This window comes from Budorcas taxicolor, chromosome 15 (assembly GCF_023091745.1).
Source record: "Budorcas taxicolor isolate Tak-1 chromosome 15, Takin1.1, whole genome shotgun sequence".
NCBI lineage: Eukaryota > Metazoa > Chordata > Mammalia > Artiodactyla > Bovidae > Budorcas > Budorcas taxicolor.
The window spans coordinates 78,273,361-78,285,915 of record NC_068924.1 but is presented as its reverse complement, the minus strand read 5'-3'; the positions used below and the strand labels follow the sequence as shown (position 1 = coordinate 78,285,915).

Sequence of the window (12,555 nt, the reverse complement as noted above, 5' to 3'; positions counted from 1 at the left end):
TGGAATGTCTAATCTCTACTTAATCCCATTCAATGCAATTGATTTTTTAAAATCATCAGACACTATGGTTCCAAGCTTGTCCTTCACATGTCTACTTGTCTTGTTTGAACATAAGGAAAGTAGTTACAATAATTTTTTCTATGTCCTTGATGGCTAATTCTGACATTTTTGGCAGTTTTGATCGGTTTTGACAATTGAATTTTCTTCTCCTTATGGTATGTTTTCCTGATTTTTGGCATGTATGGTAATTTTTTATTAGATAACAGGCATGTGAATTTTAACAAGGGTGTTACTAGGTATTTTCATATACCTGTATGGTATAAGTATAAAATGTCCTATATATATAAAGTACATATATAAAACTTCATATACTTATAGGTATTTTCATAGAAATAGGTATAAGTATAAAATGTACTATATACATAAAGTATATATATAAAATCTCATATACTTGTAGGTATTTTCATAGACTTATAGGTATAAGTATAAAATGTACTATATACATAAACTATATATATAAAATCTCATATGTTTGTAGGTATTTTCATATACTTATATGGTATGAGTATAAAATGTACTATATAATAAAGTATGTATGTGTAAGACTTCATATTCTTATAAATATTCTTGAGCTTTGCTCTGGAGCACCATTAAGTTACTTGGAAATTGCTGCCTCCGTCTGAGTCTTGGTTTGCAGATTTGCTAGTTGTAACAGGAGCAGGGTTTATTTTAGGGCTACTGAGGCAAGGCCTTTCTGTGTGCGCTACCCAATGCAATGCATCATGAATCTTGAGATTCTCTCATTTGGGTGATGGGAACAGACGGCATTCCCAGCCTTGTGTGAGCTTCAAGCACTGTTATCTATAATTTATTCAGTATTTCTTTCCCTCCCTCAAATTATTTCCTCGTGTGTGTACTGATTAGTACTCAGCTAAGTAACTGATAGTCTTCCCTGGTGGCTCAAATGGTAAAGAATCCACCAACTTGTAGGAGATATGGGTTTAATCCTGAGTCAGAAAGATTCCCTGGAGAAGTGAATGGCTACCCACTCCAGTGTTCTTGCCTGGAGAATTCTATGGACTGAGGAACCTGGGGGGCTGCAGTCCCTGGGGTCGCAGAGTTGGACACGACTGAGCAACCAACACTTGCACTTTCACAAGTAACTGACGAGGGATCTTCTGCAGATCTCGGGGTTCTTTCTCTGTACAACTCACTGTCTTTAGCATTCTATTATGCAAACTTTAGTTGCCTTGCCCTCTCCAAATTTTTAGCTCCATTTCCTTTAGGAAGTCCACTAAACATTTCCTGAGTCTTCCCTTGCTGCACCGTGGTCTAAGAACTTAAAACAGAGAGCTGGGGAAATTTTAGGGCTTATTTGTTTTTAGCTTCTCAGGAACCACTGTCTTTTACTGCCTGATGTAAAGTGTCTTGCAAACTAGTATTTCATATATTTTGTCCAGCTTCTCTTGTTTCCGGCAGGAGGATAAATCTAGTTCCTCTCAGTCTATGTCAAGCAGAAGTGGGAGTTTTGGAAGGGACTTTTAACTGGATGAATAAAACCTATGTTCTAAAATTGTCCGAATTATATTCATCCTATTACATTGTATTTAAAGCAACTTTGAGGCTTTATCTTATACTACTTGCAACGAAAAATGGGTAGGCTTTGAAGCTGGAAAAATCTAGATTTGAATCTTAGAACTGCCATTTAATATTTAATAGATATGTGGTTTATTAGACCTGTAAGTTCCCTCAACCTCAGATTGATAACCTTATTTGATAAAATAAGGTGGAAAAAGTTTACCGGAAACACAAAAGATTCTATGCATTACAGTTTTTTTTTAATAGCAAAAAATTGGCAATAGATAGGGTGATACTGAAACAAATCAGAGCTAATTCATAGTTTGTACCTTCATGAAACACCTAATAAGAATGCTGCTGCTGCTGCTGCTAAGCTGCTTCAGTCAGGTCCGACTCTGTGCGATCCCATAGATGGCAGCCCACCAGGCTCCTCTGTCCCTGGGATTCTCCAGGCAAGAACACTGGAGTGGGTTGCCATTTCCTTCTCCAATGCATGAAAGTGAAAAGTGAAAGTGAAGTCACTCAGTCGTGTCTGACTCCTAGCGACTCCGTGGACTGCAGCCTACCAGGTTCCTCCATCCATGGGATTTTCCAGGCAAGAGTATTGGAGTGGGGTGCCATTGCCTTCTCCATAATAAGAATAAGAGAGACCTATATTATTCTTGGGGAAAATGTTAATGACATACTGTTAAGTGAGTAAAGCATTTTGCTGAAAAACAAGTAGAGTGTGAGCTGATTTTTAATTTAAAAATTTCTCTGTGTGTGTTTACATGAGGAGAACACCATCTGGAAAGATATATGAACAATCTAAGTAAGTTGATGAGCTGGAAGTAGGGCTAAGGTTTTTTAACTTTGAAAAAACTTTTGAATACAACTTTTTTTTTTAACCACTTGTATTTAAAAAATAATGAAAAATAGCCATTGGAAATCTGCTATGTAACACAGGGAGCCCAGCCTGGCACTCTGTGATGACCTAGAGGGACGGGATGGGGAGTCTGAAGTGGGCTCAAGTTGGAGGGGATATATATACATATAGTTATGACTAATTTGTGTTGTTGTATGGCAGAAAGTTAAAGTTAGTCACTCAGTCATGTCTGACTCTTTGTGACCCCATGGACTGCAGCCCACCAGGCTCCTCTGTCCATGGAATTCTCCAGGCAAGAATACTGGACTGGTGATCTATTTCACATGTGATAATATACATGTTTCAATGCTATTCTCTCAAATCATCCGACCCTCGCCTTCTCCCACGGTCCAGGTCCCATGTATGAGTCAGGGTGCTCAGGGCTGGTGCACTGGGATTACCCTGAGGGATGAGATGGGGAGGGAGGGGGGAGGGGGCTCAGGATGGGGCACACATGTGCAGCCATGGCTGATTCATGTGAATGTTGGCAAAAACCACCACAATATTGTAAAGAAATTAGACTCCAATTAAGATAAAAAAAAGTAGAGAGAAAGCAAACTGTGATGGAGGGAATCAGATCAGAGGCTGTCTGGGGATACGCATATAGGAAAGGATTAACTGTAATGGACCAGGAAGGAATTTTTTGGGGTGATGTCAATTTTATGTTTTGATTTTTGGGTGGTGGTCACATAATAATATACATTTCTCATGAATTACTGACTTGTACAAAGTACACATTTTACTGAATGTGAATCATACCTCTATAAAAGTGACTACATTTTTTAGACAAAAAACAAAAAGAATACTGGAGTGGGTTGCCTTGCCCTTCTTCAGGGGATCTTCCTAACCCAGGGCTTGAACCCAGGTCTCCGCATTGCAGGCAAACTCTTAAACCTACTGAGCCACTAGAGAAGCCATATGGCAGAAACCAACACAATATTGTAAAGCAATTATCCTCCAATTAAAAAAAATGGACACGTGTTAATTTCTTTTTGCAACAAAAACAGATAACAGCAGAAATAAAGTTCAAGAGAAATAGTAGATGTGCCTGCCACAGTTCACACTGTCTGCCCACTGGCCAACAAGCCGCAGAAGCACAGACATAGTCCCGGGAGGGACCAGAGTGCTGGATAAGAGGAGCCTGGGAAGGCCTCTTGCAGGTTTAGGCCTGTGCTGGGTGAGTCTAAGAAGGCTTTAGGAAGTTATTTTTAGGAATTCAGTGATTGAATATTTTGGTAATTTGTACCTAAGAGGTGAGAAAATTAAAGTGAGTAAAGAAGGAGCATTTACTCGTTTCATTTGGAAAAGGGGGACGTTTAGCTGTTTTTCTGGTTGCTAAGAGTGCTTATCTCACTCTTATTTCAGACAAACTCACAGGGTGGCCCTTGTTTCTGTCTTGGCCCGTCTCAGTCATGGCCTTGTGTGTTTATTGCTCAGATTCTGTGTGGGTTGTTTATGTTCAGTTGGGAACATTTTTAGCTAATATTTTAGCTGTCATCTTCAGGGACATTCTATGATTTATCCATGCCATTAGTAATTTTCTCTCTCCATTTATAGTTTCTTTTGCTGATGATAAGATGGCTCTATTCAATCTTCGGGTTAATTATGCTAGCATATTGGCACTAATCCTACAGAGTTTACTCGCGTCCTCATATTCCAGAATTATGCAAAGCTAAATAGGAAACATGCAACCTGTTTTTTGGTTTTCTTCCCAGACTAGGGCAGGCTGGCTACCCACTGGATGAATTCCCCACAGAGAGAGTTCATAGCTAAAGTCTATGAGATTACTACTTGTTCCCTTGAGTGTCTGTGACTACAGGTGCTGAGACAGGATCAAAGGAAAAAACCTTTATTAATTAGTTTTCTGCTGAAGGAGAGAGGAGTTTCCCAGGGAGGAAAGTTTTCATGTTGCAAATCTTCAGAGAGTTCTTTTCGACTCTGAGTGTGTGTGTGTGTGTGTGTGTGTGTGTGTGATGAGTTGTTCTTGGATTATCTGTCATACCCATGTTGAAAGTACTTGTTACTACTCATTGGAGTAGGAAATGGCCACCCATTCCAATATTCTTGCATGGAAAATTCATGGACAGAGGAACCTGGTGGGCTATACACTATAGGACTGCAAAGAACCAGACATAACAGAGCAACTGAACACACACACAGACACACACACACACAGACACACACACACACAGACACACACACACACAGACACACACACACATCACTTATTACTTTGAACATTTATCTGGAATTTATGAGTGCCAGGAACTACAATTTCTATGCATTATCTTTTCTGTTCTTAACAAAGAAGCGAACAAGCACATTGAAAAATCTCATGAGATATGTGTTACTAGGAGAAAGAAGGCTTGAAAAATCAGTTAACTTCCAAAAAAACACTTCTGGGGAACAGCATGGTTGGGACATAAACCACATTCCAAAAGATTCTAAATCCTGTCCTCTTAAATTAAAAGAAATAAATTTAAATTAAAAAAAAACCTGCTTTCTAGTTCAGTTCAGTTCAGTTCAGTCGCTCAGCCGTGTCCAACTCTTTGTGACCCCATGAATCGCAGCACGCCAGGCCTCCCTGTCCATCACCAACTACTGGAGTTCACTAGACCCACGCCCATCGAGTCAGTGATGCCATCAAGCCATCTCATCCTCTGTCGTCCCCTTCTCCTCCTGACCCCAATCCCTCCCAGCATCAGAGTCTTTTCCAATGAGTCAACTCTTCACATGAGGTGGCCAAAGTACTGGAGTTTCAGCTTTAGAATCATTCCTTCCAAAGAAATCCCAGGGTTAATCTCCTTCAGAATGGACTAGTTGGATCTCCCTGCAGTCTAAGGGACTCTCAAGAGTCTTCTCCAACACCACAGTTCAAAAGCATCAATTCTTTGGCGCTCAGCCTTCTTCACAGTCCAACTCTCACATCCATACAGGACCACAGACTAGACGGACCTTAGTTGGCAAAGTAATGTCTCTGCTTTTGAATATGCTATCTAGGTTGGTCATAACTTGTCTTCCAAGGAGTAAGCGTCTTTTAATTTCATGGCTGCAGTCAACATCTGCAGTGATTTTGGAGCCCCCCAAAATAAAGTCTGACACTGTTTCCAGTGTTTCCCCATCTATTTCCCATGAAGTGATGGGACCAGATGCCATGATCTTTGTTTTCTGAATGTTGAGCTTTAGGCCAACTTTTTAACTCTCCACTTTCACTTTCATCAAGAGGCTTTTTAGCTCCTCTTCACTTTCTGCCATAAGGGTGGTGTCATCTGCATATCTGAGGTTATTGATATTTCTCCCAGCAATCTTGATTCCACCTTGTGTTTCGTCCAGTCCAGCGTTTCTCATGATGTACTCTGCATAGAAGTTAAATAAGCAGGGTGACAATATGCAGCCTTGACATACTCCTTTTCCTATTTGGAACCAGTCTGTTGTTCCATGTCCAGTTCTAACTGTTGCTTCCTGACCTGCATACACATTTCTCAAGAGGCAGGTCAGGTGATCTGGCATTCCCATCTCTCTCAGAATTTCCCACAGTTTATTGTGATCCACACAGTCAAAGGCTTTGGCATAGTCAATCAAGCAGAAATCGATGTTTTTTTCTGGAACTCTCTTGCTTTTTCCATGATCCAGCAGATGTTGGCAATTTGATCTCTGGTTCCTCTGCCTTTTCTAAAACCACCTTGAACATCACGTAGTTCACGGTTCACGTATTGCTGAAGCCTGCCTTGGAGAATTTTGAGCATTACTTTACTAGCATGTGAGATGAGTGCAATTGTGTGGTAGTTTGAGTATTCTTTGACATTGCCTTTCTTTGGAATTGGAATGAAAACTGATCTTTTCCAGTCCTGTGGCCACTGCTGAGTTTTCCAAATTTGCTGGCATATTGAATGCAGCACTTTCACAGCATCATCTTTCAGGATTTGAAACAGCTCAACTGGAGTTCTATCACCTCCACTAGCTTTGTTCGTAGTGATGCTTTCTAAGGCCCACTTTACTTCGCATTCCAGGATGTCTGGCTCTAGATTAGTGATCACACCATCATGATTATCTGGGTCATGAAGATCTTTTTTGTATAGTTCTTCTGTGTATTCTTGCCACCTCTTCTTAATATCTTCTGCTTCTGTTAGGTCCAGACCATTTCTGTCCTTTATTGAGCCCATCTTTGCATGTAATGTTCCCTTGGTATCTCTAATTTTCTTGAAGAGATCTCTAGTCTTTCCCATTCTGTTCTTTTCCTCTATTTCTTTGCATTGATCACTGAAAAAGGCTTTCTTATCTCTTCTTGCTGTTCTCTGGAACTCTGCATTCAGATGCTTATATCTTTCCTTTTATCCTTTGCTTTTCACTTCTCTTCTTTTCTCAGCTATTTGTAAGGCCTCCCCAGACAACCATTGTGCTTTTTTGCATTTCTTTTCCATGGGGATGGTCTTGATCCCTGTCTCCTGTACAATGTCACGAACCTCATTCCATAGTTCATCAGGCACTCTATCTATCAGATCTAGGCCCTTAAATCTATTTCTCACTTCCACTGTATAATCATAAAGGATTTGATTTAGGTCATACCTGAATGGTCTAGCGGTTTTCCCTTCTTTCTTCCATTTCAGTCTTAATTTGGTAATAAGGAGTTCATGATCTGAGCCACAGTCAGCTCCTGGTCTTGTTTTTGTTGACTGTATAGAGCTTCTCCATCTTTGGCTGCAAAGAATATAATCAATCTGATTTCGGTGTTGACCATCTGGTGATGTCCATGTGTAGAGTCTTCTCTTGTGTTGTTGGAAGAGGGTGTTTGCTATGACCAGTGCATGTTCTTGGCAAAACTCTATTAGTCTTTGTCCTGCTTCATTCCGCATTCCAAGGCCAAATTTGCCTGTTGCTCTAGGTGTTTCTTGACTTCCTACTTTTGCATTCCAGTCCCCTATAATGAAAAGGACATCTTTTTAAGGTGTTAGTTCTAAAAGGTCTTGTAAGTCTTCATAAAACTGTTCAACTTCAGTTTCTTCAGTGTTACTGATTGGGGCATAGACTTGGATAACTGTGATATTGAAAGGTTTGCCTTGGAGAAGAACAGAGATCATTCTGTCATTTTTGAGATTGCATCCAAGTACTGCATTTTGGACTCTTTTGTTGGCCATGATGGCTACTCCATTTCTTCTGAGGGATTCCTGCCTGCAGTAGTAGATATAATGGTCATCTGAATTAAATTCACCCATTCCAGTCCATTTTAGTTTGCTGATTCCTAGAATGTCGATGTTCAGCCTTGCCATCTCTTGTTTGACCACTTCCAATTTGCCTTGATTCATGGACCTGACATTCCAGGTTCCTATGCAATATTGCTCTTTACAGCATCAGACCTTGCTTCTATCGCCAGTCACATCCACAGCTGGGTATTGTTTTTGCTTTGGCTTATCCCTTCATTCTTTCTGGAGTTATTTCTCCACTGATCTCCAGTAGCATATTGGGCACCTACCGACCTGGGGAGTTCCTCTTTCAGTATCCTTTCATTTTGCCTTTTCATACTGTTCCTGGGGTTCTCAAGGCAAGAATACTGAAGTAGTTTGCCATTCCCTTCTCCAGTGGACCACATTCTGTCAGACCTCTCCACCATGACCTGCCCATCTTGGGTTGCCCTGTGGGCATGGCTTGGTTTCATTGAGTTAGACAAGGCTGTGGTCCTAGTATGATTAGATTGACTAGTTTTCTGTGAGTATGGTGTGTCTACCCTCTGATGCCCTCTTGCAACACCTACCATCTTACTTGGGTTTCTCTTACCTTGGGCATGGGGTATCTCTTCACGGCTGCTCCAGCAAAGCACAGCCGCTGCTCCTTACCTTGGATGAGGGGAGCTTTCTAGTGAAGCATGAAATTAAAGCATCTACAATTCTATATATGTAGATACTTAAAGATATTGGGCTCCATCTGATATTAGTGAATTGATACCTCTAGGACTGGAGTGTAGTAATTGACAGTTTAAAAGCTTTTCCTGGTCATTGAATGCTGCTAGCCACAGACTGCTATTTAGAGACCATAAGGGTAGGCTATATCCTCACCTAACTTCCAGTTAGAAAGCTGTTCATAATATTTTTTTTAATCATCATTCATCCATCCATCCGTCCATTCAATATTCATAGACTACCTATTGCGTCTAAAGCTCTATACCAGATGTTAAAAGATCATGAAAGAAAATGTATTTCAACTGCTTATAAATGACAGTGAAGATCTTATATTTAATAAATAATTTATATAAGAAGTGATAAATAAATAATATTTATTGATACAAGAGAAGCACTATCGGTTCAATGGAAGGAGAAATTACTCCCAGGGCAGAAATTGGCAGGAAATGGTGGTGAGATAATGGTATGTGGGAGCATCCTTTTTCCTTACATCACAGCGATTAATAGGCATTGTTATTCTTTTTCAATTTTTGCCAGTCATATTGGGGTAAGGCGGCTATCTTACTGTTACTTTAAATTTCAGTTCCATGTTAATAAGTTGAGCAACTTTATGTTGTTTGGCTCTTTGTTTTGATTTCTTAAAAACTGGCACTGTTCGTGTGGTGTAGAGAACCCGAAATCAAGGATTAAACCTGAAGTATTTTTTTCCTATCCCTTTTAGGGCTTCTCTCACGTCTTGGTTCCTCAGGCTGTAGATGAGGGGGTTTAACATGGGGATCACAACCCCATAAAACACAGAAGCCATTTTTTCTTGCTCTTGAGACTCTGCGGTGTGATGGTGCAGATACATGTAAGAGAGCGTCCCACAGAAGATGGTGACAGCGGTCAGGTGGGAGGCACAGGTGGAGAAGGCTTTCTTCCGCCCTGCAGCAGAAGAGATCTTCAGGATGGCAGCCAGGATAAACATGTAGGAAAAGATGACGACGGACACGGTGAACGTCAAGTTAAACCCCACAAAGGCTGCAAGCACCATGACATTGAAATAAATGTCGGAGCATGAGAGGGCCAGAATTGGGGGCTCATCACAGAAAAAGTGGTTAATTTTATTGGATTTGCAAAAGTCCAGTGAGAAAGTAAAACCTACATTTACAGAGGCATTTAGGAAACCCATTAAGTAGGAACCAATCAAGAGCTGAATGCAGACCCTCCGGGACATGAGTGCTGGGTAGTGGAGAGGGTCGCAGATGGCCACGTAACGGTCCACTGCCATCGCCGCCAGAATGTAGCTGTCGCTCATTATAAAAGCCCCATAGACCAGTAACTGCACCAAACATCCCACGAATGAGATGGATTGTTTTGTGCCCACAAAATTCTGCAACATTTTGGGCGTGATAGCAGAAGCATAACAAAGATCAACACAAGCCAAATTTTGGAGGAAAAAGTACATAGTGGTGTGAAGGGAAGAGTCAGTCTTGATGAGCAGGATCATGCCAATGTTACCCACCAGGGTGGTCACATAGATCACCAGAAATACTGTGAAGAGGACGTGCCAAGACGTGCGCTGACCAGCGAATCCCAGGAGAAGGAATTCAGTCACTCTAGTGCCATTGTTCTGCTCCATGGCTGGCAAAATTAAATATCAGTTGAAAAGTGGCAAAGAAAGAAAAACAGAGAAAGGGAAGGCCATTGTGATTCTTAGACTAATTTTGCAATTGGAAATGCCATAATGCTTGGTTTTTCAGTGGAATCAAAGCATATTTCCTGTGGCATAATTTACCTGGACTTTAAAGGCTAACATACAGGTGGCCGAAGCTAGCTCCCCGACTTCGAGAAGTTGACACACCATTTTGGGAAACGGCCGTGGACCCGAAGCTGTGTTCTCAGCTTCTCGTTCATAAATACATCTTAGAAAGATCATATAGAAACATTTTTATTTATTTTTGCTTCCTTTTACTCACCATATAATTTTATTAAAAGACTACAATATACCAAAAGACAAACTCTTTTATCCAAAAATCTTGACGCATCCGTAGAATTCTGTGCAGTTTCGCTCCACTTTCCTCCCGGTCTGCATCTTACATCTCTCGTTTCCTTGCTATTACGCACCCAGCACCCCCGACTCCTCTTGTTCCTGCTCTCCTCCATTTCTGGCTCCTCCGGCCTGGCACGTTCCTCCTCCTGCCTTAAATACCCTGCGGTCCAGTTTCTATTTCTATCAGCATTTCCACTGCCAGCTCTTCCTTTTCCGGTGGTCTCAGTTTGAATGACTCTTCCTCCAGGATTGTTCTCACACAAATGTATCATTTCCTCCTGCCACGGGTCTTGTTCCTTAGGATCTATATCAGTTTTAGTAATTATTTGTAAGATTATTTCTACATCTTTGCTTGATTTCTATTTTCCCATAGATTGTAGGTTCCAAGAACACAGCCGTTAGGGAAAGTTCCTACCTCTACAAACAGGGGTTAACTGGATACCTGAATAAACGAGCGAGTGAGGAGATCAATGAATGAAGAGATTTATGAGATGTAGGAAAATGTAGACGCTGCATTTATTTATTTTTCTTTAGTATGCCTCTTTGATTCAAAGAGCTAAAACACACAGCTAGGATCAAAAAGAAGTTAAACATTCACGCTTTCTTTGGTTTATTTTTCTTTTGAATACTTGCGATGTGTTTCCTCTGGAAGTAGTTGCTGACAAACCAGCTCGGCGCCTGTGCCTTTAGGATTGCCTTTGCTCTTGCTCGGTTCCCGCAACATAACGTCTCTCACTGTCCTTGGCAGTTTTCTTTGCTGTAAAGTCTACTTTGTGTGATAGCAATATAGCCACCCTTTCAATCCTTTGATTAGTGTTTTCACACTAAATCTTCCCCTTTCTTTTAACAAACATATATCATTTCTTTGAAATGATAACAGAGCATATAGTTCCATCATGTTTTCCTATCCACTTAACTCTTTCTTTTAATTGAATTAAAAGGAAGAATCTTGGAATATAAAGAAATGAGAGAGAGCGTGGAAAGCAAAGATATGGATAAACACAGCAGACTTACCTTCTCTTAAGTTTTATAAACTATGTTTGACAGCTAAAATAAAAACTTTGACCCTGTATAATGTGGTTCTCAATGTATGTGGAAGGAATATTTATGACAAGTATTAACACATTCCAAATAGAGAGAGTAAAGAGATGCAAAGGGAAATAAGGTTTCCACATTCACTCAAACTGATAAAATGTTTTTGACAAAAGACTCATTTCCAGAGTGTATAAAAAACTGTCAATCTCAACATTAAAAAATAACAAAGCAAAGTAAAAGTGGGTAATGACATAGGTGATTCACCAAAGAGGGCTACAACAGATAGGTAAGCACATGAAAAGATATCCAATATCAGCAGACAAAAGGAAAATGCAAATTTAGAATACAATGAGATATCACTACACATCCAATGGAGTGGCTAAAATAAAAGAGTGATGATACCAAAAACTTGTTTCATAACAGCTTCATTTGTAATAACCCCAAACTGTAAACAACCAAAATGTCCTCCAATAGCTGACTGGTTAAAGAAATGGTGGTACATCCATACTGTGAAATATTGCTCATCAATAAAGAGACGTGGATTGTTGACACTCTCAAACAACTGGATGAATGCCAAAAGCATTATGCTAAGGGAAAAAGAGCCAATCTTAACGAAGGTCACATAGCATCAGATGTTTCCTTCTATCTAATATTTTCAAAATAACAAAATTATAGGGATGGAGAACAGATTGTCAGAGTGGTATCGGGAGGGGATTGATGTGATTACAAGGTGAAGCATGAGGGAGGTCTATTGGAATCTGACATAGGGTATATCCACATCTTGATACCTGTGGTCGTAGCACAGATCAACAGATGTGATCAAATGGCATAGAGCTGTACACACACAGTCACATATACCAATATAAAAATCCTGGTTTGATGTCATACTATAGTTATGTAAGATACAGCCTTGGAAGGAAAACTTGGTAAAGAACACATGGGACCTCTCGGTACTATCTGTGAAACTTTTTGTGAATGCATGCTTATTTCAAAACAAAACTTCATGAAAATGAAGAAGGGGAAAAAGTAAAGCCTGTTTTACAGTATCGTGAAGATCAATAAGTAAATTTATGTAAACTTCCCAGCAAATGGGCAGGTATTGAATTAGTGTT

At 40.2% G+C, this 12,555-nt stretch overlaps 1 protein-coding gene across 1 annotated transcript; it reads right to left on the bottom strand.

Annotated features, from left to right (window-relative positions):
- Positions 1-9,055: 9,055 nt before the first annotated feature.
- Positions 9,056-9,997, bottom strand: LOC128060762 (olfactory receptor 5AK2-like). The gene has a single exon (XM_052653142.1). The coding sequence runs from the start codon at positions 9,995-9,997 to the stop codon at positions 9,056-9,058; it is 942 nt and encodes a 313-aa protein (XP_052509102.1).
- Positions 9,998-12,555: the final 2,558 nt, after the last annotated feature.